Genomic DNA, 11,774 nt, shown 5'->3' with positions numbered 1-11,774 from the left:
CCTAAAATAATATGTTCAGCTTTTAATAGCCATTTTCGGCAGATAGGATAAAAGGGGAGGCATTCATTTATTCAACATATCCACATTAGATTAAATGAAAGAGTTTATTCAAATATTTTTTGAATTTTCTTAACAAACGAATTATTCTTTGTATTGAAACTAGTTTAATGTATTCACTCTGTATACTATAAGATGTCAGATTTGAACCAGCATAGCTCAATATGCAATATGTCAATCTTATCATAATGCTTAAAACTTTTTTTCTGTTTGAAACACTTAAGATTGATGGCAAATACCTCCTATGCCAAGCAGTTTCTTAAGAATACAGGTCACCTACGTTCAGTACCCCATTCCAGCACAATCACCTTTTAATATACTTTTAATACCGCTAATATCAGGTAGCAATATTTAGTGCTACTGACGTGTATAATCTTTAATCAAATTCAGTAGAAGATTCGTACTTCCCTCTAGTGGAATGGCCATTGCCACATAAGTAAATGAGATCAGAATCTAAAATTTACTATTGACGGAGTGGTCAGCATGTAAAAGATTTTATTTATGGTAATCACATTTTAGACGGGCAGCAAGTTTTGATGTCATACAATACACCTCAAAATAAATCGATAATAAAATGAAAAATAAATGTATTAATGTAAAAAAAAATTTATTGGCGAAAATCTATTTTTGTTTCTCAACTCTTCATCCTATACTCTTCAAATTTCTGTTTTTATTACTTCATAAACTATTTTTGAAGTTAAGTTATTGTAGTTAAATGAGTTGATTGAACTTAGCCATAATAGTGTTTATACACTACTATAGTATTAGTTTTAATTTACTTTTTACGTAAATTCAACAGAAATCTGCAGGTAGATAAAGTCCGACGTTTTAGAAATGTTTACTTGTCCAAAGCAGTGTTGGTTTTGAGAGCGATGACACATTCTTCACCACATGATTTAAGGACTGTGCACTATAATAAGAAGTTAGGCATGAAAAAATGGCTACCAAATTAGTTAAGTAAAGATTCACATACTAAAAGATCTTTTCCATTATCAAAGTCGGATCTTAAAGAGTTTCCAAGGTCGCCCTCTGGTACTTTCAAATCCTCACGTATTTCTCCGTTATCTGACATCAGAGTGAGGAATCCATCATCACTTATATCAGTCAACTGATAATCTTCCCGCTTGACGTGTGGTACATCCATATTATGGGTTGAGGGGCAGATATCTTCATATCTGATTTAAAAATATTAATATTCCATAAATTGTTTTTATTATTTTACTTTACTTACTTCTTATTTGTAAAAATATCAATGCCAACCATATGGACTTTAGCATGACCATGTTTTCCAGTTTTCGAGGTAGACATCTCAACTATTTTGCACGGTCGTCCTTTCAACATAACAAATCCGTTCTTGCGTAAAGCTGAGCATTGCATCGGATATGTTTGAGAAGCACCAGAATCGCCAGTCTCAAAATGATGATCATCCATTTCGGCCATTTTTCCCAGATATTAGACTACCGCGTACCAAAAAAATATCTAAAAAAAAAAAATACATAAATAAAATGTTATTTACATTTTTCACAGCTAACAAGTATTTAAACTATATATATAAATATCTAACATTCCGTTTCATTAACTCAAATAATGTTTACAAGCCAGGTTTTTGAAGTTGATAAGCCCTCAAGTATTTAGATTACTAGTATATCATAACTGTATATTTATTAAAAATGTATTAATAAAGTAATTTGAATGTGTATGTACAAATTAAAAATTTAGACGATTGACACATAATATCGCCATTAAATAATATATATGAAATGTTAGTACTGATTATGTTCTGAAAAATTTTCGGATTTTCAACTACAATGCTATACATGCTATGTACGACAGGTACTCGACGTAGTCAGAGAAAACCCTAGTGTATAATATAAATTTCACTATTCAAAGATTCCCCTTTTGCATTTGCAATCACTATAAAATTCCACTTTTTAGGTTAATCTCCATTTTCAAACGTAAACGCATTTAAAATATTATATTTATATTTAAAACTGTATAAAAATTATCACAAATTACGAAGAGCCCGATACTCACATGTGATTTAAATGATAGCCTTAAGCAAAGAGAAGAAATGGCACAACCCTGCTCTTGTCCACGAAACACTTGAATGAGTAATCAAGTTAGTGTATCCGGTCAATACATTGCTGTAAAATGGCGCAAACAATGCTTCGGTAGTATTCAAGCATGATTGTTCAAGCGTCTTACTGTACACTCATATAAATCTTCCACAATTTATCTACTTCAACAATATTTTTACAACTTATAAAAAACATAAACTTTTTACCACCAGCCGATTACAATTATGGTATTGAAGATCTTGATAAAGTCTTAAGGTTTTTCAATGGATAAACAGATCTGAGCTTGCCTCAAAATTAGTATTAAAATTTATTTTAACATTGACCATCTAGATATAACTAACATCACATTAGCACCATTGCCATTTCAGTAAGACATTTGATTAATAATCATTGTTTTATATCTACGACATTTTGTTTGGTTACAATTTCCCAATAAACTAAATGGTAAAATGTTGCTATGAGGCAGCCAATAGTTTTATGTCACTTCGACGCTTTACGTAAAAAGTTCATACTTTTATTTATTCCGTGACTATCAGATTTGTAACACTTAGCTTAAATAAAACATATTATATGTATAACACATAAGCTATGATCCAAAAAAATGTGGATAGTTGTCAGAGTTTATAACATAAATTGTTTGATTGCATAAATTACGTGAACATTCTAAGAATTTAGAAATTTTCAAATAATAATGTTTTGTAAAGCAAACTGCTTTGAAAGAAGAATTGAAAGCTCCCAGCCGTAAAAGATTTTGAGTGAAACTTGTAATGACAGATTTCTTGATCGTGTAACTGTCAATTGAGTTTCGATATCGTTGGTGCTTGTAGGTTGAATGCTTGAAGCGGATTTTGCAACTTTGTTAACAAGAACCCAGCTCCCGTCCTTTTACCTCAAGCTTTGTCGTTGGGTGTATGTCTCTTCTTTGTTGTCTAATATTTATCCATAATTATATTAAAGATCCCTTAATTTCCAGATTGCTTTGTGTGCACAGAACGAACAATGCCGCCAAAATTCGATCCTACGGAGATTAAATTAGGTAAATTGTGATATTTAATTAAAATCGTAACAATCAACTTGACCAATTGTTTCAGTTTATTTGCGATGTGTTGGAGGTGAAGTGGGAGCTACATCTTCCCTGGCTCCTAAAATTGGTCCACTTGGTTTGGTGAGTAACATCCTAATAGTAATGATCTTATTTATGACCATAAAATATATTTTTTCTAGTCACCAAAAAAAGTTGGAGATGATATTGCTAAAGCTACTGGAGATTGGAAGGGACTTAAAATTACTGTATGTCTGACCATTCAAAACCGTCAGGCGGCCATATCAGTTGTCCCATCAGCAGCTTCGTTAATTGTCAAAGCTTTGAAAGAACCTCCTCGTGATAGGAAGAAGCAAAAAAATAGTAAGAAATTTCTTTTCGTACTTTTCTTTGTTTATACGAGTATTTTCCTTTTTTAGTTAAACATAGTGGCAACATTACATTTGATGACATTCTTGCGGTAGCGAGAACAATGCGGCCTAGATCCATGGCTCGCAATTTGGAAGGCACCTGCAAAGAAATTTTGGGAACTGCGCAAAGCGTAGGTTGTACCGTAGATGGAAGGCCGCCTCATGACATTATTGATGACATTAACAGTGGCTCTATTGAAATTCCCGCTGAATAAATAAACAGTGTTTAAACTACTTTCCAAATTGAGAAATAAAAACTTGTTAATTATTTTAATCTGAATACATTTGGAAAAAATCAAAACTGATAAGTGAGCCAGAACAAGTATAATTGAGTATAGATAGAACAACTTCTATTTGTTGTTTAGATGCAGTCGTAAGAGACATATTTGTCGACTTGAATACAATACATTGATATTCACTTTAATTTTGAAATAGGAGTTCACTTCATATGTATTTCATAGTGTAAAAAATGGAGGTACTCCTAATAATCATCTCATTTAGCACGCAATATTTTGGCCATTTGAAAACTAAATATGTACATAAAGTAGGGCTAGGTAGTGCAGAAATTTATTTTAACTTTGCGTAGTTTGCCGGCTGATATTGCATGACACTTACTCGAAACTGCCCATCGAAAAATTTGCATTCGGTTTAGATTTTCCGAACAGGTTGCATTAAGCAGACCGTGCAGTTTGCATTGCCGAAAAAGCCTGTACTCCCATTTATTTTTAATTCGTTCATCCTTGAAACATTCACCTATCATATATTTTTGTGCAGGGGATATATATTTTCACATGTATCTGAAGTGTATAAAACAATAAGCTTATAATTTTCTACGAATATTTATGAACAATTGAAAATAACCAGTAACATACTTATAGGAAAATATGTATTATAATTCCGTAGGCGCGTATACATGTATTAATAATATAATAAATACAAGGAAATATTCAAATGTTAAATAAATAGAGCAGTAAACATTAGTCGATTACTTCTTTTTGTTTTTGCCCAAGGTCAAAGTATGATGAGATGTTGATATTTGGGTTTTGCGACGACTAAATTCTACAAAATCTTCTTCTAGCCTTTTTCGAGAATCTTCCAGTTTTCTTTTTTCTTCAGCATGGTCTCGCTTAAGTTTATCAAACTTTGCATGCAGCTAAAATGAAGATAACATTATATTTATTATGCATTGATATTTTTGGTTTAATATGTACTATACCTCCTTTTCACTTTCTTTGAGCTCAGCTTCTTTTTCTTTAACCCTTTGTACAAACATCTGTCTAACTTCTTCTTCCTTGGCTTGTAATTCAGCTAAATGGTTTGATCGCTTCGCCTCAAAGGTTTGTTGGAATGAAATCTAAAAAAAAAAACAATGAATAGTAAATGTATGTAACTGTCATATTACAAATTTTAACATACTGGTTTGTTGTCGCTATCTACATCGCTAAAGCCCATTTGTTCAAGACGCTTCTGTCTATAAAGTTCATAATGACGTGTATGGGTTTTCTCCCTCATATCTTCCATATTAGTTCGGATCAACATTTCACGAAGTTTAACAAAATCGCAATGCATTTCATTTTCAACTTGTACGGTTCCCCAAGGATATTGACGTGCTCTAATCAATTTGTTGCCAACTTTTATGAAATCAGTACTTCCTACGACAGCAAATGGTACGTGAGTATTCATTATTGTGTTTGTTTCAGCAACAGTTTCATCATCGGTTGGAAACTGATATATGTGAACACCATTGTTGGACAATTCTTGCATAATTTTACTTTTAAAACGGTTCAATTCTGATTTAGATATTGTATCAGCCTTTGCAATAATTGGAATAATATTTACTTTGCTATCGAGTTTTTTCATACATACAAGATCTAGGGACTTAAGTCCATGACCTGTTGGACAAATAAAATATAAGCATACATGAATACGGCTATCATGACATGACACCAATGAACGCTTAATCTTGAGCTCTTCTTGCAAATATGCCTCGAATTGTGCGTCAATATAGTCAACTACCGCTTTAAAAGAGTCATCCTTATTAATTTGATCCCCATAACCAACAGTGTCACAAATTGTTAGCTTAAGGCGCACATTACTCTCTTGTAATTCATAAGTATGTGCTTTCAATTTTACGTTTGGTAATGTATGCGGACTTGGCGTAGACTCAAAGCTAGTATTAAAAAGTGTATCCATAAGTGTTGATTTACCAAGTCCAGTTTCCCCTAAAAAATATGTATTTCTTTAGTTTATTATTACTTATTACATTGATATATTTACCTATGCACATTACGTTGAAAACAAAACCATTTTGAACGCTTTTGTTGACTAGTTGATCCGGCAAGCTATCAAATCCAACATGTCCCGATAGTTTCAGTGTTCGTAAATGTGGTTCGTTCTAGTGTTAACACATGATAATTAAAAATAAAATATTAAAATATGCAAATATAAAATGTAATTAATATCGTTTCACTTTTATACATATAAATTTATATATATATTCTACTTAGTTCTTTGAATGTTGCAAGTAAATATAGTTATATATTTCATTATTATATATAATATATAACAATAGTTTCTCATTGTTTGTCTAAAAATGTTTGATAGTTAAAAGAACTTCTATGCTATGAGAACTTTAACAATTTCTACATTCAACCAAATATGGTTTCAATTTTTGAGAAAGTTTCGTAAAAAACATAATGTTGCAAATCATTTATAGTATAAATATACCGATAACAACAAACGATATGTAATTTTTGTAGATAGATTCTAATATTAGGCACAATATAATTTACCTTAACGAGGTCAACAGCGACAGACATTTTTACAACTTTGTTTGAAAACTTTTTTGACTCAACTATTATACATATATTGGCATAAAAACAACGCCCTTGCGTATGATTCAATATTACTGAATTTGTGGAACAAAACAGGGTGTATATATTTGAATAGTTAAACTTAAACCGTGCATATTCTACGGTATAGTATTGTTAAATTTTGTAAAAGTAAAAATTTGCAAAGTTCAAATTTTGAATTATTTAATATTTTTTATTGTTTTTGTAGTTCAATAGCACCATTTATTTAAATAAATCATTATATGAATTAAATCCGTAAAATATATATGGAATATTCGGATATTTTGATGATTTAGTCTTAAAAAACTGCATGCATAATAAAATAAAATTTTAAAATACTAACAGCCGGTTTCACGATATTTTTTCATTGAAAATTAAGTTTACATTAATTTTTATTTTAATTTACTTTTAATTTTTATTTTTATTTAACGTTGGACTTAGGTTTCTTGGGTTTCACCATTATTCACATTTGGCATCCAAAAAAATTAAAAGACAGCTGATTTATGTAAACAAATAAATTGTATTTATTTCTCAAAATGGAAAAAAAAAATTGGAAATTGAGCTGATAGAAAAACGTAAACATAGTTGTATGTGACAGTATTTATATAATATTTAAAAGGCAAAGCGTGCCCATTTAAACACAAATTAAGTCAAATGGTGAAACTGAAGTTAATTATGTTTCACTGAAATTTGTTTCGTGAAACTGACCGTAATTCTAAGAAATTTAAAATGACTAAAATTTTTAATGTTTTTTTTTAAATCATTATTTACGTTATTAAAGTTCTGTTTGGTCACGTAGTTGAAAAATTCAACAACCACGTGAAAACTTCAACTTAATTACGTATTATGGGTACGTACATATGTTTACATACTACAAAAATTAATTATAAATCTAACATCTAATAGCGTCATTGTTCCGACTCGAAACATATTTTAATACAAATTTATACACTTACTTATATTTACAAGCTTTCTAAGAAAAGACGAAATATAGTCAACAAGTATATTTGGTCAAACAGTTATGTAGTGTGTAATTTGTATACTTCAACTCCTAAATTCATAAAAAATTCCATTTGCAACGCTTTATAATTTGATAATTTCATAGAAATTTCATATTTATAAAACGTTTCAAAGAATCTTTATTTTTTAGGATATAGAAAAGTATCTAGAGTTTTTTTAAACAAAGATATATAATATCAATCACACTCAGTAAAGAAAATCCAATAAAAAGTCCAATGACACCTCCAGCCGAAACTAAAAAAATACAATATGAATACTTAATTGATATAAAATTACCGTCATATACATATGTATATTTGCAGATATTAATTACATTTCTTTAAATTTTAGCATGTGTATTTTTCAGATAAAAAAATATATTTTTATAATTTTGTTTAATTTGTGCTTAACTTTTGCTAAAGTTTTCAAAGAAGTTTATAAGATCACTTTTCTCAAAGTTACTTACCAACCAAATCTTGATAAGACTGCGTAACACTTCTTACACAGCGGAGTGAAGGAACATTTTGTATTTCAATATCCACTAGTACAAAGTTTGGACGAGCTAAATTTTTGATTTCAGTAGACCTAGTATTAGTAGATTCAATAAAAAAATACATACATATGTACATATATGACAAAAAATTTTATACAAATATGTAAAAGGTAAAAGGACTTACATATGTATATAAAATATTAAAATCATTGGGTAGTAGGTGTTTAACACTTGAAAATTAAATAATAAAAAATAAAAAATATTAGTTGAAATTAGAAATTATTAATATATGTATGTTGTTTTAATTTTATGATGAAGAATTTAATTAGAATTTTAAATAGAATTAATACTGCTCTCTAGACGAATAATATAGTTCAAAAGAAAGTTTTTGGTATTAAAAACAAATAAATAACATTGTTTGTTGTATCCAATTTTAAAATTTTAGCGTTTTAACCAAAAGTGTATTTAATGTGTAGTTATTAGAACAAGAGTATTTGTTACAAAAAGGATAGTAAAGAAAATATTAAACATTTACTAGAATTACTTACCCAACAAACTGAAGCTTCTGCTCCGAACACGACGGAAAACATACATATTTTTCCCTAGCGATCCGCTTTGCTTTAAAAGTAATATCCTCTTTTGTAATTTCAATCAAAGATTAGAAAGAAATTTGATAAATTTCTGTTTACGATATATATGATTGTAGATACTTATATAGACAATATATTCCACATATAGTCATTCATACAATAATAATAGACATGTGTCTGTTGCTATATATGAGACAACCCACAGATTCACTCCTTGATATAGTATATTGAACATTTTTAATGGTATTTACATACCTCTAGATATACATGCCATTCCTCGAAAATCGCAGAAATAATTGGAAACTGTAAAAACAAATGAAATTCAAAATTAAATATTGAAATGTACAAATTACTTGTTTAACCAAATTTATATATCTTTTGATTGGGTTTGACTATTGCTCCCATATAGCGGTTTAACTAATTTCTCAAATAATTTTGACGGATATCACCGAGTTTACAGTCCTTTGGTCGGACGAAATTCCAATTGAAAAGTTAGGCTTTGTTTTAACAAATCACAATAATACTTGTTGAGCTTGCCATAAATATTTAATATTATTAAATGCAAACTAATAAGAAAGAAAGAATTTTTGAATTTATGGTTGGTATTGTACCATTCACGCTTACATTTTATCGGAGATGTGAACAATGTGCAATTGCAATGTTTTAACTCCAAAAGAATTCTGAGATCAGACATGCATGATGAAAAACTAAAGAATTTGAAAATTATGTTAAAACATATACATATGTATAAAGCGCAGATCGTTTTTTGAAATTACATACATTTGTATTTACAACTCACCTGTAGTGATAAGAGGATCCATAAATAGTTTCGTGAGGAAACTTGCATTTCCTTTTTTCAAAGCTTTGATCATTGACTGTAACGCTGTTTATCATTTCTTCCATATTGTAAGTATATCTTATATGATCCTGCCCTAAAGTTTGTGAAAGTAACCCGAAGTATGGTATATCCACATTGCTATGTACATATATCTATATTTTTGGAATTTACATATAAATTTTTATGCGTACTTATTTACAAACCTCGTATTTCCAAAGGGCTTCTTGTTTTAGAAACAGTTTTATTGATTTTCTCGCTTCGAACGGGCTAAGTCTTAATGGCAATTCTTCTAAATTGTGGCTATTATTCGATACAATTTTTTTTTTTAATTTTATGTCAATACATACATATGTATATAGTCGGGCAACCATATGATAAAATATGTAAAAAAAAAAAACAATAATAAAAATGTTTCATTTGATTTTGTAACCATATGAAATCAATATTTTCATATACATATACATGGTTAAGTCATGCCGATTTAGTAAAGCAAATTTTATGGAATTTTGTGTCATGTGGATTAGAATTAGAATATAAAAAGATTCTATATATATTGCGGAACGACGTAGAAAGAATACTTACTAATCCATAATATTATTAGCAAGAAAGCAATAACCCATTTCAAGATCATGAAATTTAAATATTTTCTTACAGCTTTTCTGCTCAACTTCCAAAAATGTTAGATCTGTCATAATGTATTCACAGAACTGTGTGAGTAACTGAAAAAAAATTATAATTTAATGTTTTTACTAAATGGTTCAAAATAACAGATTTTAATAGTTATGTATGTACATACATACATACATTCAAAATGCAGAACATGGAATCATGGAAAAATCATTGTTGAAATATGTACGAAAGTGTTGAACAGCTTGAAACTGATAACACATTTCAAAAAAGTCTAAAGCTTTTCATTACTCCGAGGATACAACTTTTACGAAGTTGTCTATTACAGGAGTATGTCTTAATGAGTGTATTATCCGTTTTCTATATACAGATGTACATACATATGTATGTATCTCGTATGTCGATGCGATACTTACTTGCTTCCTTATGATATGAATATTTACTCCGCAGGTTGAGTTAAAGTCCTTGCAGTAATCTTCTTTAGTATTAATGTTAGTCGGCGTAATGAATAAATAATTATGAATATTTTTTATGTAATTAATATTAGTTTGATTCAGAAAGCGCATTATTTCCACATTAGACCGACTTTTCGTTAAGCAAATTGATACAGATGGAAATGTAATATTCCAGTGTAGAAATGAAGTGTCGACGCTTATACTTATGGAATCGGAAATGTATCTTTTCAACATTAAAATGCAAATTACTGTCATGTTCCAGCATGAGATGCCTATAACAACAATCCAAAATAGTCTGAAAAATCGATCGACAACAGTTATTAATGCAAAATATACTATTTACAATGTATGCGATGTACCTGGTCGTCGTATAGAGCTGGCGAATTTTTTTATAACAATTTTTCATTGCAAACAGCATATTTGTGCAATTTTAAATTAAATTAACTATTTATTTATCACATACATACATATGTATGTAAGTAGGTAAATTTTTGTCTTCTTCTGAACGTATGTACATATCTATTGTAAGTCGTAATACTTTTGCTTATTCAAAAGCAAATATTTTATATAACACATACATATGTATGTACATACAGGGGCGGTTCGACAAGTACTTATTGCCGCCATCAAATGAGACTACTTTCGCAAGATAAATAAGAGAAATTTACTGTGTAGTACATTCTCGTTGATGGCAATTATTCAGCAGAATCGCACTCGCAGTTTTATTTGTAACGCTTGAGAAAGCGAACGTTTCCGCGGATTAAATAAAAATAAATTACAAGCAATATCGGTTGGTGACTCGATTCTACTTTTGAAAAGAAAATCGTGCAGTAAACCAGTTACATACTTACTACTTCACAGCAGTGTCTGTTTACTACTCCGCAGTCGTCAATGACAAATTGGTAGAATTAAGCTAAGAATTTCTGTTCTTTTCACCGTATACTCTAGATTTGAAGTCACGAACGCCATAAAATTGGGTCGTTATTATCGGACTGCCCTCATATGTATAAGTGTTATAAGCGAATGCTCACATAAATACCCTATATAATATGGCTATGAACTAACTCAAGCCTTTACTCCTACATACATTTGTGTTTTAACAAACTTGGTGAATTTGCATATTAGCAAAGTGGAAACCATTTAATATTTTTCAGTATATAACGAATTTATTTTTCAGTACTCTATGGAGTACTCAGATGTCCTGTAGAGCAAGAGTAAATATATGGTCTGCCTAAGGACATCGAAATGTTAAATGGACTCATAAGTGTACACGAGTTATATACTCGCTGGATAATTTTTATACAAAAATACTAGAAAATGTTAAGCTCAAAGT

General features: G+C 29.8%; 4 protein-coding genes across 4 annotated transcripts; 1 reads left to right on the top strand and 3 right to left on the bottom strand.

Moving 5' to 3' along the window:
- Window positions 1-647: 647 nt before the first annotated feature.
- On the bottom strand, window positions 648-2,248 carry LOC105213423 (eukaryotic translation initiation factor 5A). The gene is made up of 4 exons (XM_011186247.3): window positions 2,092-2,248; window positions 1,289-1,536; window positions 1,031-1,232; window positions 648-967 (listed from the first exon to the last, which is right to left on the bottom strand). The coding sequence occupies exons 2-4, from the start codon at window positions 1,495-1,497 to the stop codon at window positions 896-898; spliced, it is 483 nt and encodes a 160-aa protein (XP_011184549.1). The 5' UTR covers window positions 1,498-1,536; window positions 2,092-2,248; the 3' UTR covers window positions 648-895.
- Window positions 2,249-2,950: 702 nt separating this feature from the next.
- LOC105213424 (60S ribosomal protein L12) lies at window positions 2,951-3,867 on the top strand. Its single transcript, XM_011186248.3, has 5 exons — window positions 2,951-3,044; window positions 3,109-3,171; window positions 3,227-3,300; window positions 3,360-3,540; window positions 3,597-3,867. The coding sequence occupies exons 2-5, from the start codon at window positions 3,135-3,137 to the stop codon at window positions 3,800-3,802; spliced, it is 498 nt and encodes a 165-aa protein (XP_011184550.1). The 5' UTR covers window positions 2,951-3,044; window positions 3,109-3,134; the 3' UTR covers window positions 3,803-3,867.
- Window positions 3,868-4,348: 481 nt separating this feature from the next.
- On the bottom strand, window positions 4,349-6,537 carry Sep2 (septin-2). Its single transcript, XM_011186249.3, has 5 exons — window positions 6,380-6,537; window positions 5,865-5,982; window positions 5,004-5,809; window positions 4,804-4,941; window positions 4,349-4,740 (listed from the first exon to the last, which is right to left on the bottom strand). The coding sequence occupies exons 1-5, from the start codon at window positions 6,404-6,406 to the stop codon at window positions 4,573-4,575; spliced, it is 1,257 nt and encodes a 418-aa protein (XP_011184551.1). The 5' UTR covers window positions 6,407-6,537; the 3' UTR covers window positions 4,349-4,572.
- Window positions 6,538-7,085: 548 nt separating this feature from the next.
- Window positions 7,086-10,784, bottom strand: LOC105213497 (pickpocket protein 11). The gene is made up of 9 exons (XM_011186373.3): window positions 10,403-10,784; window positions 9,942-10,078; window positions 9,563-9,659; window positions 9,321-9,511; window positions 9,146-9,228; window positions 8,777-8,824; window positions 8,480-8,567; window positions 7,905-8,023; window positions 7,086-7,693 (listed from the first exon to the last, which is right to left on the bottom strand). Exons 1-9 carry the CDS (start codon window positions 10,694-10,696, stop codon window positions 7,605-7,607), a joined length of 1,146 nt encoding a protein of 381 aa, XP_011184675.2. The 5' UTR covers window positions 10,697-10,784; the 3' UTR covers window positions 7,086-7,604.
- Window positions 10,785-11,774: the final 990 nt, after the last annotated feature.

This window comes from Zeugodacus cucurbitae, chromosome 6 (genome assembly GCF_028554725.1).
Source record: "Zeugodacus cucurbitae isolate PBARC_wt_2022May chromosome 6, idZeuCucr1.2, whole genome shotgun sequence".
NCBI classification, from domain to species: Eukaryota; Metazoa; Arthropoda; class Insecta; order Diptera; family Tephritidae; genus Zeugodacus; species Zeugodacus cucurbitae.
This window is presented reverse-complemented; position numbering and strand designations above follow the sequence as displayed.

Coding starts and splice junctions, on each gene's coding strand:
- LOC105213423 (XM_011186247.3), bottom strand. CDS start 1,497: ATGGCCGAAATGGATGATCATCATTTTGAGACTGGCGATTCTGGTGCT. Junction 1,233..1,288: donor GATATTTTTACAAATAAGAA/GTAAGTAAAGTA, acceptor TTTTTAAATCAG/ATATGAAGATATCTGCCCCT. Junction 968..1,030: donor ATAATGGAAAAGATCTTTTA/GTATGTGAATCT, acceptor TTCTTATTATAG/TGCACAGTCCTTAAATCATG.
- LOC105213424 (XM_011186248.3), top strand. CDS start 3,135: ATGCCGCCAAAATTCGATCCTACGGAGATTAAATTAG. Junction 3,172..3,226: donor TCCTACGGAGATTAAATTAG/GTAAATTGTGAT, acceptor CAATTGTTTCAG/TTTATTTGCGATGTGTTGGA. Junction 3,541..3,596: donor TAGGAAGAAGCAAAAAAATA/GTAAGAAATTTC, acceptor TTCCTTTTTTAG/TTAAACATAGTGGCAACATT.
- Sep2 (XM_011186249.3), bottom strand. CDS start 6,406: ATGTCTGTCGCTGTTGACCTCGTTAAG. Junction 5,983..6,379: donor TCGCTGTTGACCTCGTTAAG/GTAAATTATATT, acceptor TGTTAACACTAG/AACGAACCACATTTACGAAC. Junction 4,942..5,003: donor TAGATAGCGACAACAAACCA/GTATGTTAAAAT, acceptor TTTTTTTTTTAG/ATTTCATTCCAACAAACCTT.
- LOC105213497 (XM_011186373.3), bottom strand. CDS start 10,696: ATGACAGTAATTTGCATTTTAATGTTGAAAAGATACATTTCCGATTCC. Junction 9,229..9,320: donor GGATCCTCTTATCACTACAG/GTGAGTTGTAAA, acceptor CAAATTCTTTAG/TTTTTCATCATGCATGTCTG. Junction 8,024..8,479: donor CAGAAGCTTCAGTTTGTTGG/GTAAGTAATTCT, acceptor TACTAATACTAG/GTCTACTGAAATCAAAAATT.